The 20,062-nt window shown below is 40.5% G+C and overlaps 1 protein-coding gene across 1 annotated transcript in view; it reads left to right on the forward strand.

The window, feature by feature from the left end:
* The window catches only part of LOC126292304 (uncharacterized), a 389,476-nt gene extending 376,091 nt beyond the window's left edge, over positions 1 to 13,385 (forward strand). The window contains exon 9 of the mRNA XM_049986236.1: positions 10,452 to 13,385. Coding sequence (XP_049842193.1) covers positions 10,452 to 10,704 — 253 coding nt within the window. The 3' untranslated portion in view covers positions 10,705 to 13,385. The remainder of the gene's footprint in view (positions 1 to 10,451) is intronic.
* Positions 13,386 to 20,062: the final 6,677 nt, after the last annotated feature.

Raw genomic sequence — 20,062 nt, forward strand, 5'->3', positions numbered from 1 at the left:
AGAAATAACAAGCTAATCCAAACAACAATTGCGAAACAATCGATGACGATGCGTAGAGAGCTGGAGAAGAGAACATGAAAATCTATAGCTCATGCAGTCTTGTAAACCTGTTTGTGACTGTTTACCAACTTAATAGACCACAACTGTCTAGTATAAAATTCTTCGTTTCGACTTCCACTTCATAGCTATGCTACGTTGTAAACAATAATCGTTTACACCCTATGTATACTTCACGTTGTCTCTGAGTTCTTAGGCGAAGTAAAGACCTTATGGAAACATAAAATAAAATGTGGTTTTCTCATCATACTTGCGTCACAAGCTTAGTAAAAATTAGGTTTTTATGTTGCATGATTAAAGTTAATGCAGCAGTAATAATAATTATTAAGTTCGCCGTAGTAAAATTTTGGTTTGGGAGCTGCTTCTGAACAAATGTTTTTGAGATAATAAGTAAATACGATTTTATGGCAATCTATGTCTTTTCAAATGTAGAGGCACTGCTTTTGCTACTGAGCCAAAATGACCCACGACCCACTTTTTTTTTTCTTCAAAGAAACCAAACTAGCAGGTAATGCAAATTGGAAACAACCAAACTTAAAAATAATTACAGGCTTCCTAAATGTAATGTTTTTATGAAAGATACACGAAATTCGTTCTGCATGAATTTCCTTACACTAAAAATTAAGCAAATTATTGAAAGTTAGTTGCTAAATCAAGTCGATGAAACCAAAAAATATATGAATAACAAAAATACTTGCCTTGTTATAGGTATGTCTTCTGCTGTTCATCGATATAATGAAGTGAGCTCATATGCCTTTTTGTTACCTGAAAAGACGTACCTATTACATAGAACGTAATTTTTATGTAATTTACGTAACTATAAAATACTTTCCGATTACCGGTCGTGGACGCTGAATAGCCAGAACCAAGTGAGAGAACAGTTTGGAACACATGTAAAATGGGCGAGCACAGTGAACGAAACGAACAACTGGATACTAAACTAACTAGGAACAGTCGGCAATGGAACAGAGACGAGCACGCGACCGAGGCTGGAACGAGAACTGCCCAAGTAATCGCTGCGACCGAAGTGAACTAGTGTACTATGAACCGATCGTTCCTTTGAATTCGTTCCTCGGTCCTTTCGTTCATCTTGGTGAACCGTTCCTTTGCACCCGTTCGTTCACAAACTACTCATCTGTAGTTCGCAACTACATTCCGCAAAGAGTACGCTGGCTGGTGCGCAGTGACCAGTTTTCGCCCGAGGCGCTGGCGAGTTCATTCGTTCGTTCGGAAGGAGAGGCCGACATTGTTCGCCCATTTTCAGCCGGTTGTGTTCACAGAATCGACACGCTCGTCATGCCGTTATTCTCGAACGATAGAACAGAAAAAACTTCAGTTTTTCGTTTATTATATCTTCACATGTCAACTTCGTGACGGCATGCCCATGGTTCATTTAATCAAGACACAGCGCTAAATTGGAAAAAGTTTTCAATGAAAAATTGGTTTTGCTACGATTTCAAGTAAACTACTGGCCATTTAAATTGCTACACCAATAAGAAATGCAGATGATAAACGGGAATTCATTGGACAAATGTATTATACTAGAACTGACAGTGATTACATTTTCACGCAATTTGAGAAATCAGTACCCAGAACAACCACCTCTGGCCGTAGTAACGGCCTTGATACGCCTGAGCATTGAATGGCGTGTACAGGTACAGCTGCCCATGCAGCTTCAACACGATACCACAGTTCATCAAGAGTAGTGACTGGCGTATTGTAACGAGTCAGTTGCTCGGCCACCATTGACCAGACGTTTTCAATTGGTGAGAGATCTGGAGAATGTACTGGCCAGGGCAGCAGTCGAACGATTTATGTATCCAGAAAGGCCCGTACAGGACCTGCAACATGCGGTCGTGCGTTATCCTGCTGAAATTTAGGGTTTCGCAGGGTAGAGCCAAGGGCCGTAACACATCTGAAATGTAACGTCCACTGTTCAAAGTGCCGTCAATGCGAACAAGAGGTGACAGAGACGTGTAACCAATGGCACCCCATACCATCACGCCGGGTGATACGCCAGTATGGCATTGACGAATATTGCCAAACACGGATGCGACCATCATCGTGCTATAAACAGAACCTGGATTCATCCGAAAAAATGACGTTTTTCCATTCGTGCACCCAGGTTCGTCGTTGAGTACACCATCGCAGGCGCTCCTGCCTGTGATGCAGTCTCAAGGGTAACCGCAGCCATAATCTCCGAGCTGATAGTCCATGCTGCTGCAAACGTCGTCGAACTGTTCGTGCAGATGGTTGTTGTCTTGTAAACTCCTCATCTGTTGACTCAGGGATCGAGACGTGGCTGCACGATCCGTTACAGCCGTGCGGATAAGATGCCTGTCATCTCGACTGCTAGTGATACGAAGCCGTTGGGATCCAGCACGGCGTTCCGTATTACCCTCCTGAACCCATCGATTCCGTATTCTGCTAACAGTCATTGGATCTCGACCAACGCGAACAGCAATGTCGCGATACGATAAACCGCAATCGCGATAGGCTACAATCCGACCTTTATCGAACTCGGAAACGCGATGGTACGCATTTCTCCTCCTTACACGAGGCATCACAGCAACGTTTCACCAGGTAACGCCGGTCAACTGATGTTTGTGTATGAGAAATCGGTTGTAAACTTTCCTCATGTCAGCACGTTGTAGGTGTCGCCACCAGCGGCAACCTTCTGTGAATGCTCTGAATGATTTGCATATCACAGCATCTTCTTCCTGTCGGTTAAATTGCGCTCCGTAGCACGTCATCTTCATGTTGTAGCAATTTTAATGGGCAGTAGTGTTCAAAATGGCTCCGAGCACTATGGGACTTAATATCTGAGGTCATCAGTCTCCCAGAACTCAGAACTACCTACACCTAACTAACCTAAGGACATCACACACATCCATGCCCAAGGCAGGATTCGAACCTGGGACCGTTGAAGTCGCGCGGTTCCGGACTGAAGTGCCTAGAACCGCTCGGCTACCGCGGCCAGCACCAGTAGTGTATAATGCATATTTCATCATATGTTGCTGCATATGAAATTTAGTTAACATACTGAACATCTATCACCAATATCAAGAAAACTGATTTTATGAGTCACACTAATTTGTGATTGTCCATGCCACTGATGAAACCAGAATGAAATGCCCATAGCATTCATCATAGCTCATAAGCGGTTTGAGATATCGAAACGAGATGACAGCGTGCAAAGAGGGGAATATTTTTTCATATGGTTATGATACTAAACTTCGTTAGCTACTGTGTTTCTCCGCTAACTATAGACTTTTTCGATGAAATAATCTAATTTTTAAGGGACATTGATAACTGGCGAAACAAGAAATGATGTCTGTTTTGCAATAACATAACTAATTACACATTTCTTATTGCGATGAGAATGTGTTTTTTCATAAGCTATCGAACATAGTAGTCCTGAGTTCCTCACTTAATGAACTTAATAAACTACTGTTTCAAAATGCTGGTACAGTTGCATCTGCACAGCATGTTAGTGAGGTGACAGTCTATAAACTCCGCTGTATTTTAAGACTGCAATAAGAGAAATGTAGATTTTACTCAAAATTTGCCACTCTTGACATTTCTCTGAAAGTTACAAGTAGTTAACTATTTACACGAAAATAAATCACTGCTTCTGTTGTACTTTCAGCGCAGTTCTTTTTAGATACTAACCAAAGCGGTGATGACAGTAGATCTTTCGGGATCATCACCATGCAAGTGTGGGAATGGAGAGGCTCCACTTAATACCTACAAAAGATGTGAGTGTAGGCTCCAGTTTTGAATGGCACTTTAGTGCTTGCCACTTCGCTAAACTGCACTAACTGCCTAACCACAAACCTTCACCAGTTCGACTCTCCACACACTTGTCCAGGCAGCTGTGCATCTGCTGGCCACATTATTCTGTGCGCACATTACCTCTGGGATTTCAGAAGGAATCTAAAATACATACAGAAAATACCCACATTCCGTTTTAGACACCATCTCTCCAAGTTCTTACCGAGCGAGGTGGCGCAGTGGTTAGCACACTGGGCCCGTCTCCAGCCATCCTGATTTAGGTTTTCCGTGATTTCCCTAAATCGCTTCAGGAAAATGCCGGGATGGTTCCTTTGAAAGGGCACGGCCGATTTCCTTCCCAATCCTTCCCTAACCCGAGCTTGCGCTCCGTCTCTAATGACCTCGTTGTCGACGGGACGTTAACCACTAACCACCACCACCACCACCACCACCACCACCCTAACCCGAGCTTGCGCTCCGTCTCTAATGATCTCGTTGTCGACGGGACGTTAAACTCTAACCACCACCACCACCACCACCACCACCAAGTTCTTAACTTGCATTACATGTAATCAATGTACACTATCTAACCACCTATTCCTGAACATTAATAGGAGATGTGTCCACCGCTCGGCTTTATGATGGTTAGGGACACGTGCCTGAATGTCCGTGCAGGAGTGTCATCCCAGTTTTCCTCAACAGACAGAAGCACAAGAGGTACTGACGTTGGACGCGGGGGTCTGAGCGATGCCAACCTTCCAACCCATCCCGAAGGTGTTCCCTTGGGTCCAGGTCAGGACTCTGGTCAGGCTCGCCCATTTCAAGGATGTTGTTGTCCACAAACCACTGCCTTGCAAATGTTCCTTTATGGCTGCGTGCACTATCATGCTGCTACAATCACCGCCTCTGAACTGTCCATTTCGTGTACTCAATACACAATTGTGTAAATTGCGTTCCTATTCTTCAGCATTTAGCGTTTTTTAAAAGAGAAAGTGCGGGACCGCACCCTAACAAGGAAAAGCACTCCCATACCGTAACACTAGCATCTCTCTACTTTTAACTGTTGACTCTACACATGATGGCAGCTAAAGTTTTCCAGGCGTTCGCCAAACCAAAATGACACAGTCGAGGCGTGATGGTGCCTGAGTTTTCGTGAAACCACGATCGTCCAATTACAGCCCTGTTAAACGCGGCTCTTGCCAAGCACGGTTCCGGACGATGACATATGGAAGTTTGGGCGGCACACGAAGCGTGCACGGGTAGCCGAAATGTTTAAGGCATCAGCTCGCAGCTAGCATACCTTCCATCGGATTACCCCAGGGTATAGCGTGATTCATCACTCCGAATCTCTCGTTTCCAGTCATTCACTGTCCAATGGGGTCGTTCTTTACATCAATTCGAGCGTCACTTAGCATCGACTACGGAAACGTGTGGATGATAAAGAGCTGCTTGATCATTGGACGCCATACTTTTTAATCCCATATGCACAGTCATAGCACTTTGAAATTCAGGAATGGTCCTTCCGCTGCTTGCAAGACATTTTTTACAACCACTCTGAGCCTTGCTTGATGAACCCAGCCAGAACTAGGCTTGGTTTAGCTGTGGGTTGCTGCTTTGCTTTTCCACTTCACAGTCACACCGCCAACAGTAGACCTGGGCAACTTTAGAAGGGTTGAACGTTACCTAATGGATCTGTTACTCACGTGACATCCAATGACAAGTCACGTTCAAAGTCTCTTCACTAACCCATTCGATGTTACTGATTCTCTGCTGATAATATAATGCTCCCTGCCTCATTGATAATGGTGGGACTGCCTCTCGTGACACCGAGTGCTCAATTCGGCAGTGTGTAGGGCTGTCCTGATAATTTTGATCAAATAGCGTATGTCTTTCTGTAGGTCTCGTAGTTTTTGCGCTGTCGCTGTCTGAAACCACAGATGTAATTATGATTAACCTTACAGCTGGATAGACTTTTGTTCCATAGAACCTTAATCAGAGGATCCAAACAGATATAGAATATGTCATAGGAACAAAACGGACAAAATACATTTTAACACAAAAAAGACGCACCACAATGGAATTATCGTAACGGGACGATATTGGTAGACGTGAGGTACGTTTAAAGACAAATGATTCCGATTTCAGAAAAATAAATGACTTATTCAAGAGAGAGAGTTTCGCAAACTCAGCTAGTTAGTAACACGTTGGTCCACCTGTGACCATTACACAAGCAGTTATTCAGCTTGGCATTGATTGTCAGAGTTGTTGGATGTCTTCCTGAGGGACGACGATCCAAATTCCGTCCAATTGGCGTGTTAGAGCGTCAAAATCCCGAGATGGTTGGAGGCCCCTGCCCAAAATGCTCCAAACCTTCTCATAGGTTGACCTTTCTGGCCAAGACAGGTCATGGCAAGCACGAAGGTAGACGGTAGAAACGCTCGGCGTTTGTGGGCGGGCGTTATCTTTCTGAAATATAAGCCCAGCATGTCTTGGCATGAGGGGCAACAAAATGGGGTCGTAGGACAATGTCCGCGTACCTCTGGGCTGGATAGGTGTCGCGGATGACAACCAAAGGGCTCTTTTTATGAAATTAAATGCCACTGCAGACCAATACTCTTGGTAGCTGTACCGCATGGAGTGTGACAGTCAGGTTGATATCCCACCGATGTCCAGCGAGTCTCCAGACAAGTTTTCGCTAGTTATCAGGGTTCAGTTGGAAGTGGGACTCATCACTGAAGATAATTCTACTCCAATAATATTCCCAGTCGAATGTGCCCTGTATCACTGCAAACAGGCTTCTTTGTGTTCAGGAGTCAATGGTAGTCGCCTTAAGGGACAGCGTGAGCTCAGTCCCCTTTCTATGAGCCGCCTATTAATGGTCCTTTTGGTCACTGAATCACCAGCTGCACGTCGGATGGATAATAAATGATGAATCCAGGTCACCGAGTGGCTCTCTTACGATTGCTCAGTTCTCGCTTTCTGTCTAGATATGGGCAAATCTCGTTCATCTTTGGGAACTAGTTCAGTAGTGATCGCTCTTTTTTGGTAACCGTTTATTTTTACTCGTTCACCGTTCATTTGTGCTTGGTATATGGTTCTTATGAAAAATTGAAAATTAGTAGCATAGGTGACTGAAGATGGAAGGTGCCAACAGAGGGAACTTGTCTCCCCCATGGAGTACAGAGTTTTTATTCATAACAGAATTCTCTCACACTTGTAATTTTCACGATTCTGCAAAACTTCTCTTTTAGCCAACTTAGCGTTGTGTGTCTGATGGCACACGAAAAACCAGCCCCGAGTTCAGACTGCTCGCCAATTACGCACGATTTGTTGACCGCTGCGAGCAGAATAGATAAACGTGTAATAATTAGGCAGCGAAGAAATAACAAATAGGCTAATGCAAACAACTTCGAAACAATAGATGACGATTGGTGGGCGACAATGAGCAGATTTTTCGTTCGCCCCCCTCTACTACCGAAATAATATTGTAGGAGTTATCATATTCTCTTTACAAAATGTGACACCATGCACACGATTACGAAGTGCGGGCTATATTCGATTGTAAGTCGGTCTGCCTTCCATAACAATGAGCATGCTGTTTTAGCTTGGATAAAAAAAAGGACGGAAAATGGCCACTCATGTGTGCCTTGCCGACTTCCCTTGCATGTGTAATAACAAAAAAAAACCTTGCCTTTTTACAAGTATTTCTTCTGCAGTTTATCGAAATAGTGAAGTAAGCTGATATGCAGTTTTGTTACCTGAAAATATCTGTGTATATTACATACCACGTAATTTTTATGCAATTTACGTAATTATAAAATACATTTTCATTACCGGTCATGGACGCTGAATAGAATACCAAAAGAACCAGAAGTTCAGAGTTCAGAAAAGGTTTGAAACAGATCTAGATTGTGCGTGCGCAGCGAACGAATCGAACAGCTGGATACTGAACTAACTATGAGCAGTCGGCAGTGTGTGACGAGTGGCCACGCGAAGAAGGACGAGTCCGGCCGAGCGAGACCTAGACCGAGAACGACGGGAACGGGACCGAGGCTGGAACGAGACCGGCCGACGTGCCGTTCCCGGTAACTATAGGTAGAAAGCCGCGACTAAAGTTAACTATGAAAGATCTTTCCAGTCGTTCCGGTCATGTTGATGAATCGTTCCTTTGGACCCGTTAGTTCGCGAACGACCCATCTCTAGTTGTGTCGTCTCTCTAGGTCGACCGTTTCCTTCTTGACGCTCTGCTGGGCCATTTGTTCACACATTCCTGCCAACAACGTCGAGCGATTAGAACATTATTCCGACTGATTTCCTTGGCCCCAACTACAAGTCCTCTCTCAAATGCTGACATCCGCGCATATGGTTCACGCGCTTATCAGCGGGCCGTAGTTACTATCCAACCGAGTACGTGGAATGTAATTCAGAACGACTTTATGACCTGGTATCGACGTGCCCAGATTTACTATCCTCGCTAGCTGTGCGTTGAAATTGCGCTCCAGCGTCACACATTGATCCACCGGCCACCAAAGTTTACACTTTTGCATTCCCCGCTGATACTGGTATGAATATAATTTTGTGACCAGTTTGCATAAGTCCATCGCAGTACGTCGCTTTTTTGTCTTCGGGCGTATTATCACCGAAATAAAATTACGTAGAATTGTTTCCAGGAAGTCACGTGACCTGCAACTGCTGAGGCAGCTGCGCAATATTAGCGAAGTAAGTTAGGTCGGCTTACAGCTATGACAGAATGGTACACATGAGTTAACAATGTCTGGCTGTGCACGTAACCACACGATCAATGAAAATGTCTGATTTGTTGGAGTATGAGCAAGGGCTGTGCAAAACATTTACATGGAACGGTATACTACTTACGGCCACATAACACGGCGTAAGATCAGTGGTCGTAGAAAGATCATAACCGACAGGGAGTGGAGAGAAGCGTCACGCCTTGTCAATGACAATCGCTTTCGAACCCAACATGGATTACAGCTCTCATTGAATCCCGACCAGTTTTCGAGAAGCGAACTGCATACAATTGACACTTAGAGTTGGGTATTTCACCAAAGCCCGTTTCTCACAGAAAGAGATAAAGCTGCGCCTCTTCAGTGTGTCAAACAACACAGAAACTGGGGGTCCCCTTTTAATGGCATAGAGTCTACCAACATGGCGTTTAATCTAAAGTGTGTACAGGTTGCGTGTGATTAGGCTAGAAGAGATTCTATGGTGTTTCGCGTATGTATTTCGAAGTAATAGTTGGGACCACTTATTTAGTTTAGCGATGGTCAAGAGCTACCCTTTCATAGACATCTATATGATATCCTGCCGACACTCCTACCTTCAAGATGACAAGATCCGCGTTTAACAGTGCTGTAATTGGGCGTTCGTGGTTTCACGAAAACTCAGGCACCATCACATCTCCACTGTCTCATCATTAAGTCTACGACAGTTGGAAACAGCGGGTAAATCATGACAATCAATATAATTTGTTAGCCCTAAGAAATCTAATCCTCAATGATGAGGATACGATATTGCAGTGCCTGTGTTTGTAAGATGTATAATGCACGGTTCCTTCAGGCAAGCATGCATGTTTGAATTACATCAAGTGTAAAATCGCAACTTAAAGACACGTGGAAGATGACATATGGAAGTTTGGGCGGGACATGAAGCGTGCACAGATAGCCGAAATGTTTAAGGCGTCAGCTCGCAGCTAGCAGAAATTCCGGGTTCGAGTACCGGTCTGCACAGACTTTGAATGAAATCATTCTATTCTATAGTTGCGGGTTCCTCGTATTCGCAAGTGCTCATACATTTCCTATACTCAATGAGTAGCTTCAGATGAAGGTGGCATAACTGAAGAATCTTGAGACCATCTTCATCAGCGAATTCAGGCTGTCAGGAATCCTAAAGATAATGTTACACAGTTTCCTAAAGGTGTCCAACGTGAATAGTCTATCAGTGTACAACAAAGTTGTACGTTGTGAACAAAGCCCCATCTATTTAGAGAATCTGTGCATCTACCATAACTAGTTTGTATTGTGTTCAGTATTACTCTGTCAGTGTGCAGTAATTTTGGCCCTGGCAAGATAACTGCTCCTGTACATGTATCTTGCAGATGAGATCCTGCAATAGTAATCGACTGTTATGCGACTGCTCAATGAATGTTTCTGCTTCCTCATTGGTGGTCATCTAGATATTAGCCAATCTCTTCAGGATGGTTGGCAATTTAGATGGATTGAAACTTGTTGGTTGGTATAAATACTTTTCTACCCTCCCATAAGGATATCTTCTGCCTGGAATCTGACTGCATCACAGGCGTGATTTGTTTCTATACTCTTTTCATTCTCTAACGACCTCCTACCAGTTTTGTTATCTTACCCATTTCACTCCCTAATAACATCACTTATTAAAAATCCCTCCAATATATATTGTTAGCTTTCCAATTTTACTCCATAATAATTTTCCCCCAGTATGATTTGCTATTTTATTCATTTCACTCGCCAGTAAGTTCCTGCCAATATGATCTGTTGTTCCCAATAACGGCTATCAGTATTATTTGTCATGTTACCCACTTCACTCTTCAATAATTACATATCAGCTGACTCTATCCTATGCCACAGCCTCCCTCGCCAGATTCGCCGGGAAGGAGACACCGTGGTGGACATCCAGCCAGCAGAGTACAAGTACAAGGAAAGCGACTTCTCGGTGTTGACGCCGCACGCCATGAGGATCCTGGAAGAGGCCATCAGCGCGCCCAAGCCCCGGGACACCTACCAGCTGAGCTCGCGCCGCAAGTTCCCCAGCCTCGGCGGTTTGGTCACCGTGCTGAAGAAGAAGATCAGCAGCCACAGATACAAGCCGCAGATCATGTAGGCCCCCAGTGCCGGAGGGCTTGGGACGGGGACGGCCAAAGCAACACTCCACAGACAGTGTGCATGTAGTCTAGACGCCAGCCATACTTGGGAAGACGTTTCACTACAGCATTTCTCACCAGAAAAAAAATTCTTGGTCTTAATTCCTTACCTACTTCACAAAAGTACTGAAAACTTAAAATATGTCCAAATGACAATATATTGCCGCTCTGGCCATTATTTCAGGAATTAAAATAACACTTTATTTTGTTTCCATTACTGCACAGATTAGGCCATGAAGCCAATTTAATGTGATTGTATATCAAAACATTTCCAAGAGGAAATACAGTGAAACTTCATTCATTCACCCTAACTTTTTGTTCAGTTGAAAACCTGTGTTATTGATAAAGCTTTCTTCAGGTCGTTATCAACCGCCGATAAATATTTGGAAAAAATCCTTCTTTTGTGGGAACAGCCGTACAAATTTGTTTACTCTCTACAGGTTTTTGGCACTGGCTACCATCTCAAAGCAAGTAATAATATACAACAATTGGTAAAAAATACATCTTTTCTAAATATGACAACATGAAGTATAACATGTGATGAATTATCACATTGCTCATTTCCTGAATATCCACTGCAGTAGATTTATGCAATAAAAGTTTGCCAACATCTACACATTTGATCTTAACAACAAATAATCACCACATGCTCAGTCAGAGCAGGATCTGTATCCATTCTCTGAATGAGCTTGTGGTAGTTATCTGCTATTAAGATGAAGCATGTACATATTATCACATTTCGACCGTGTAAATCTATGATATGTGAATACGGCAGCCAGTAGCAAAACTTATAGAGAATAAATAAAGTTGTACAGTGTATTGTTGATCTTAAAGTCTGTATTGTTGACCTGAAAGTCTGTATTATTGAAAGTCCATATTGATGAAAGTCCATATTATAGAATTCTTGTCCAAAATAGTTATTTGTATCTACATTTCGGAATATACAGTGAGGTTGTGGTGAAATAAAAGATTAACTGTGTTTTCTGCTGACATTTTGTAAAGAATTGAGTTCCAAAATGAGCCAGTGTCATCTCTCTTGTGGACCTGAGCCAAAGAAAAGTTTCCCCCCCACTATAACATATATTCATTATTTATACATTTACGACATCTTAACCTAAGCTTACCCCCACACGCTTTTCTGTTAGAAATAATTTGCTGATATTGGAATCTGAATAGTCATTCAGTACTATTCTCGAAGCCCTTTGGTCAAATTTATCTGAAAAACTAGACCCCTCTCCTAGAGTATTGTTATTTGTTCCTGGTTTGCACAGCATCATCAGTGGCGATCAGTTTTGATCCAGTTGTCCTTTTTAATTTTGTGACTAGTACGTCTTGTTTTATCACAAAATCGAAAGCTTTTTGGCATTTTTTCCTTAAGTCATAAAAACTTGAGTTAGCAATCTCAGACTCTATCTTTACATTGTGGCTCTCTGATTTTATCATCTAAACATAACCATTTATATATTCTTTACATTTGTTCTGGTTACGGTATTCTACTGTTAGATACTTTAACACACTTTTAAGTGATCACAGAGCTGTACTTTAACACAGCTCGTCATGTGGGCGTCAGTAAGCGAACTGAGGAAGCTTTGACTCTGTTGCCTGCTTATGATCAGCAAAGATACAGACGCTATTCATTATCGATCTCAGGTGAAGTGAACTGGAAGGGAGGAATTGTGTTCAACATTTCACATGTAAAGAGTGAGGCCCCAATAATGATTGGTACAGTAAGGTGCGATTCACTTTGCAATATAAAAGCCATTCAGAGTTACCACGAATTCAAAATTAGGAAAATCCGAATAGCAATGGGTCTTTACCATTAAAGACATAATACCAAGTGTATTCTGAACAGCAGTCACGTATTATTCCACTTAGCGCTATAAGAACGCATTGATCTGTGTATAGCGATTCCTCGTTGTTTGTGAGGTAATAGTCATTTGAAAATGGCAATTCAGTCGAAACTGTGCAGTAATGAAAGCAATATAAAGAACTGTTTTAATCCTTCCAGTGACAGTGTGCCAGAATATTGACATTCAGACAATTTGTGGTGACTGTGGGCATTATTGCGACTCAGATTTGAAAGATATTGCATATTGTCGTATTTCGAGATATAACTTGAATGTGGAGAGCTGCTTTTGCAGATACACGACTCACTGATACCTCATCTGCTGAACGCTTGTATAGCATCATACTTCATTTTACTTCCATAGCATTCTTTTTTTACATTTGTATATAATGGATTGTGTATATACTGGGATTGTATGTCGTTTATTGGCATGAGAATAACGCTTGCACATATAAAACAGATACAACTAATATTCAGAAGTTATAATCAACATTGTTTTTGGTGGCCAACAAAATCATCCACAGCCGTGGAAAGGCTAATAATTGATTAACATTAGATAAATTTATATTATAATCAATTATATTTCATTTTTATATATCATATCATGTATCATAAACATATGTATAATAAAAGGTAATATTACATTCTTTCTGTAAATAACCCATATTACACTTGTTGAAATGAGCACCTAGAAATTCGTCACATGTTATGAATGTGTAGTTGTATATTTTGTACTAACACAAATCATGTTTTTTGAAATATATTGTGTCATTAAATATATAGTTTTTCATTGAATCCATTTTGCAGTAAAAACTTTCTCCTTTGTGAATAAATACGAAAAAGCTAAATGAGTAGTACATTATTATGTGCATGTGTCGCTTAAAAAGACACCAACAGCTTAATATTGTAACCTAAATGCATTCTTTTGCAACTTGAAGCGAAGAAACGATGAATTAATTGCACATACTTGAATCATCAAATTAAATGTATAAGCTGCAAATACATTCCTTCAAACCAAAGTTCTGAATATCATTTATCACTCAAATGACACCATAAAAATTTCAAACATCACATTAAAACCTCACATTCCTACACTTTGAAAGCTATGAAAGATGTGTAGTTAACATTCTCAGACGTGCAGTTGCAAGTTTTAACAAAGCACCAAAAAATCTCTGAACAACATATGCATTAAACACACTCAGACACTACTACACTAACAAAATAATAGGAAACACTGCAAATACTACAAAAAATCAAAGACTACATGTTATATAGAAAGTTTTATTAATCTCTCTTGATACATTGCATCAATGATGTCAAAGCAATAGTAAATGTAGCAAAGGCCGACTTGACTATGTAGTTCAACTCAACAAGGACTGTGTTATCTTCCATTATAATCCAGGCAAACAATGAACATACAATGTTGAGCCACTTGTCAATATTTTAGAGATCGGTACATACATCTAATTATTGACAAAAACAAAGGTAAAGCTGCTGCCAATCCAAAACTTGTTTTGAACAAAACTGTGCTTCACTAGGGATGGTGCTACTGGAGGTGGTTCGCTGATGATTTGTTCTGAATTACATAGTTATCTATTCAGCCAGTTACAGGTTTCTACTGTCCAACATGAAGTCCAAACAACGGTACAATTTGGCATTTTTCACACAGGCACAAATCGTCTCCAAAGGTAAAAGAACCGATATGTTATGGAGAAAACAAACTCTGTGTGTGACTGAAGATTCAGCTCTGAATTTCAGCACTTGTAACCTAACATACTACAGACTGCTCTGTAGCTAATTAAAATTTTAAATTGCAAAAATAGTAACTGCCAATTAGTTGCCCAAGTTCAGAGATGATTGTAAATGAATGTAGTAACTGAATAGATGAGTAAATGCTTGAAAAAAAAAATCGTACCTTGGAAATACTAAATCCAGTACCTAAGTAAGTGCTTTATTAAATGAGTAGAAACAAAGATAGGAAAACTGTACATTGATACAAACATTCAAGAAAGAAGACTAGCAATTAGTGTGTGTGTTTCATCATATCTCTCAGGAATGCTTAGCGCAAATGCAGCAGAACTTGGTACATAAGTGACTTGGAAACAAGATAGAATAACTAGAGTGGTAAGTTTCATCATCACCAGGAATGGAAAAGTGGTCACTTATGAGAATATTTCTGAAATGCACAGAGAACTTACAACTAAGCTCAGTACATATATGATGTACTATCTGAAAAGTACGTACTGTTTGTGTGAGAAATGCCTGTTAGTGTGTTAAGTGTGACATGTCATTATGAATTATGACATGAAAAAATTAATTGAAAACAAAATATATTAGTTTGTAATCCACAGTACTGGACTGCCTGGAGTGGTTGATGTCAGGCCCAATCATACACTGATCATCCAAAATATTGTGACCTGTTTAATTACGATTTGGTGCACCGCTGGAAGGCAATAAAGCAGTGATTCGGTGCAGCATGGAATCGACAGGTCCTTGGTAGGTTTTTGAGATGATTGGTGGCACCAAATTTGTATGCACAGCTCAGGAAATTACCTAAATTGCAAAGCTGTGGTTCACAAACATGTAGTTGGCACCCAAGTGCATGCTAAATGTGTTGCAGCAGGTTCATATGAGATGAATTTGGTGACAAAAACATCAACGTTTCTTCACCATTGTGCTCTGCAAATTAGTAGTAATAGTGGTAGTAGTAGTAGCTTTATTCATCTGTAGATCTGTTTTTACAAAGATATAGGACATGTCAAAGTATTAACAAATTTAGATCAATTTACAATAATCTGATTTGTATACACATATATTTACAGACTTCTAGTTAGAGACAATTATTAGATTTACTGGAGGTATACAATACTTTTTTTACAAATAAACTTATTAAATAATGTAATGCCAAACTGTTCACTCATATCTCACTTTCAGTCACTGCACACACTATACACACATTGTTTCATAACACTTCACTCACTACACACACACACACACACACACACACACACACACACACACACACACACACACACACACACATGCACACACACTCAAACACACTGGTGATCTCAGGGCCATTTTCTGTACTGAAACTCCCCATTTGCTATCCTGAAAAACTGAGTCAGCATCCATCCATAATGAGTGCGATGTTGAGATCAGAAAAGGGAAGAGGTGTTAGTGTTGTGCTATGCATAGCTTGGGGGTAAGTATTCCTAAAAAGGAAAAGAAGAAGGAACAGAACAGAACATGAAGTGTTATATGGAATGTTGGATATTTTATAATCATTATTATCATTATTTATTTGTTTAACATTTTTTTATCAAACCCTTACTCTGTTTTAGCTAAGTAATCCTTCAATGTATAAAATGTATTGCCTAACAGGTACTTCTTAGCTGATTTTTTATATAACTGTATTTTTGCAATTTCTTTAATCTCTTTTGGTAATTTATTGTACAGTTTAATTCCTTGGTAGAAAATGCTGTTTTGAGTTTTATGTTTATTTTTTCTTGGTAAATGTAAGTTGAGTCTATCTGTTGTTGTATGGTCATGGACAGAGCTGTTTGTGCAGTAATTACCAATGTTATTTTTGATGTGTACAACTGACTGATAAATGTATTCACATGGAGCCGTTAAAATCCCCAGTGTTTTGAACAATCTTTACAATGAGCTCGACTAGTATTTTTGGTTGTTATTCTTATGGCTCTTTTCTGTAGTTCGAAAATTGTGTTCATATTTTGTGTATTTCTTACCCAAAAAAGAATGCCGTAGCTAAGAATTTAGTGTACATATGAATAATATGTAACTAAAAGACACTGCATGTTACAGACTGATGATAGAATTCTAAGGACATAACATGCTGATGACATTCTGTTTGCAAGTACCTTTGTGAGTTCACACCGCTTCAACTGAGAATCAATGTAAATTCCTAAAAATGTTTCCTTTGTTACACAGTCTATAGAGGTGCCATCTAAATTTAATTTAATATTGTCATTTTTCCTCTTCAAACTGAAATTCATAGCATTAGTTTACTTTATGTTCAATGTCACTTTATTGCTTATTGACTAATCATAAACTTCCTTGAGGGTTGCATTTGCTTTCTGGGCAAGGAGTTCTCTTGTTTTCTCAGTGACTGTAATATTGTTGTCATCGGCGAAAATTACAGGTAGTTATTCTGCTACAACAAAGATGGCCAAGAACACGGTTCGCAAGCAAGTGCAACAGCACTCGGCCAGGGTGGCACCAACCACCCCCACTGCACCATGCTATCTGAGCATGAGGAGGGAGATGAGGGGGGAAACTCCAGGCACACCTCATGTAAACGCCAGTTCAGTCACACTGCATATGACTCGATTTTAAATTTAATGTATCTCAACAAAATAGATTAAAGCAAACCAAATTTTCAATGTTGTTTAATTATTATTAGCGCGCTGAAGACATATTAAAATGTTTGGTGCAATAAGTCCACTTGAAATGCGAGGTATGCATTCCGGGGATGTTCTGATTTTCGTACCTGCACTCCTTTTTCCTTCTTAAATTCAACGACAGCCAATTTCAAATCGAAAAATCATTTTGGTATGCCCCTTGACTTAAACAACGTACTTTGAAGTAATACAGGATGAATCACCTAAAACTAGCACTGTAAATATTGCGGACATGGAAAGCGCTATTGCTGTGCGGTTTTCACAAAATTGATTGGAAATCAGGGACTCGTATTGTTAGCCAATCAACAGTATTTAATAATACTTGGAGTGTGTATTTTTTGTGAAAAATTACACTTCTTAAATGGAACGATTCCTATTGACATTAACAAAAAGATGGGTAAATTAAAACGTCAGTGGTGTTTGTAGCAGGATTCTTGTGCAAGAAGTTTATAAGATATCATACTTTAAAAGTTCCCACATTGACTTTTTTCATAATACCTGTGGTCATACACACTAATGAACCACACAGATGCATACAATAGTCATGTGGATTCTGACCGATAACGAGACATCTGACAATCACATATTGTGTTCAAAATGACCACCGGCGGTGGAAACACACTCTTCCAATCTGGTATGCAATGACTGCTGCACGTGTGCTACTATTTCAGTGGAGATGTCGGAGCAGGTTACGTCGTTCCATATAAGACGGTATAGCTAGCATGTTCTTATAAACAGCATCTTTCAGCTTTTCACATAGAAGTCTACATGCATCCAATCTGGGGAACAGGACAGCTAGGACACAGGTCCTCTGCAGCCAATCCAACGATTTTGCAACAAATCGTGAAGAGACGATGTAGTAGTTCGTGCAGTATGGGCTGTACAGGCAACGTGGTGGTACCAAAGGTTCCTCTTAGTCTGCAGAGGAATGTCTTCCAGCATCCATGCAAGATGGTCCATCAGGAGGCTGCGATCCTTTTGAAGCATGGGCCTGTCAGCTGATGGTTCGCTATCCCACACCACACCATCCACTGCTCTGTATACATTTAGTATTCGTATTCTTGCTTTTAAAGTCCTGTGTCATATAGTTGCTTTCATGGCATGTACTACACATATTGAGTAATAACTAATGCAATATGTTGGCTTAAGGGGGGTATGACGTCAAACGGGCCGACTCGGAGCAGGAGAGGCACCACAGGACATATTATTTTCTACTGTCTATACTTTTACAGATTGAAACGTCCCCTTAGAAAAATTATACAAAACTGTGCTTAAACTGACACACAATATTTTTAGCGCAACACAATATGACTTTCAAAAATCCCTACGAAAGAATGGCCCTGACTAACATTAACCTATACGTTTCACAAATCACTTACCTCACAAAAATCTTGGTTACTCGAACTACTGCAATACTGCCAGCTAACTAAAAGATTCGATCAACGGAAGGCACTAACTACTGATAGGCATAGTTAGCAAATGAAAGATTTTGATAGAGAACAAACAATGTATTTACCTCAATAGTCATAATATATATATATATCAGTTCATGACATAAATTCTTACAAATTTCAAAACTGCGCCATCTCTCTCCCCACGTCCACCACTGCTGGCGGCTCTCCTCCAACTGCACAACGCTACGCGCTGTTAACATCCAGCCGCCCAACGCTACAATGGCGAGTATTACAACAATGCCAACCAGCCACTGACTGCACACGGCACAGCCAGTGATTTTTTATACAGAGCGCTATGTGGTGTTACCAATAAAAAAATCTAAACAGCCTACTTACAAAATAAATTCATAAAACTTTGTCAGCATGACCAGGAAGGAATTAGGATTCACACTCATTGCAGTGGAAGTTCGAAAACACAACAAAATAAATTTTTTTAGATATGAAATTTCATCATTTTTTACTTACTGTTGGCAGCATTTGTTGCTATAGGTACATTTTTCTTCACAAGTAAGAGAGATTCTTTGACGAATTTTGCACAGCATACAAACCATACTTACAGGTGTATAAAACTCTAGAATTTTCCAAATCTATTAAAATCTGTGGTAAAAATTGAGATAATTAACTACAAAATTTGAGTGTTTTCTAAACATAACGTTTAAAACGCAACAGCTCATTCATTTTTTCGTAAATTAAATAGATTCTAGAGTTTCAGACACCTGTAAGTATGGTTTGTATGCTGTGCTAAGTTCATCGAACAGTCTCTCTTACTTATGAAGAAAAGTGTACCTATAGCAGCAAATGCAGCCAATAGTAAGTGAAAAAATGATGAATTTTCACATGTAAAAAATAAAATTTTGTTATGTTTTTGAACTTACGCTGCTACGAGAGTGAATCCCGAATCCTTCCTGGTCATGCTGACAAAGTTTTATGAATTTACCAGTAAAAATATAGACAGTGAAAATTAAAATGTCCTGTGGTGCCTCCACTGCTCCAAGTCGGCCCGTTTGACGTCCTACCCCCCTTAAGCCTTTTTAACCTTCGTCCGTGAAGATGGTCAAAGACCGAAACAGGTAGATATTTTGGTTTATAGTAAAGACAGCTGATGGTCAAATAAGCATTTTATACAATCCACGTACACTGACATTTCACCTGACGAAGCCATTGGCGATTGTCAACAGACCAGTAGTGCATGTTTCGGCATTTACCGGCCATGATTGATAAATGTGGCTTCATCACTAAACAAAATACGTGATACATCTGGCATATCCTGTCTTAATGCACGTGTACAGGAATTAACACTCTTCTCATAATAGTTTCCATGCAGCTCTTGATGGAGAGATATGTGATACAGATGGATCCTATGTCGATGGAGAATGCGTGGGTCGCTTGCCTGACTCATGCCACGTGCGGATCAACTGTAACAGCAGCAAAAACATTAATTTTCCCCTCCCTTGTCGTCACCTATTTCCTGCTGTTACGTTGTCTAGTTACTACACTACCATTTTGACGTAACTGCTACAAGAGGTTGATAAATATTGACGTCTGTTGAAATATCTTGTCGCATACAGCATACAAGAACGAACTGCACACTCTG

This window comes from Schistocerca gregaria, chromosome 9 (genome assembly GCF_023897955.1).
Source record: "Schistocerca gregaria isolate iqSchGreg1 chromosome 9, iqSchGreg1.2, whole genome shotgun sequence".
NCBI lineage: Eukaryota > Metazoa > Arthropoda > Insecta > Orthoptera > Acrididae > Schistocerca > Schistocerca gregaria.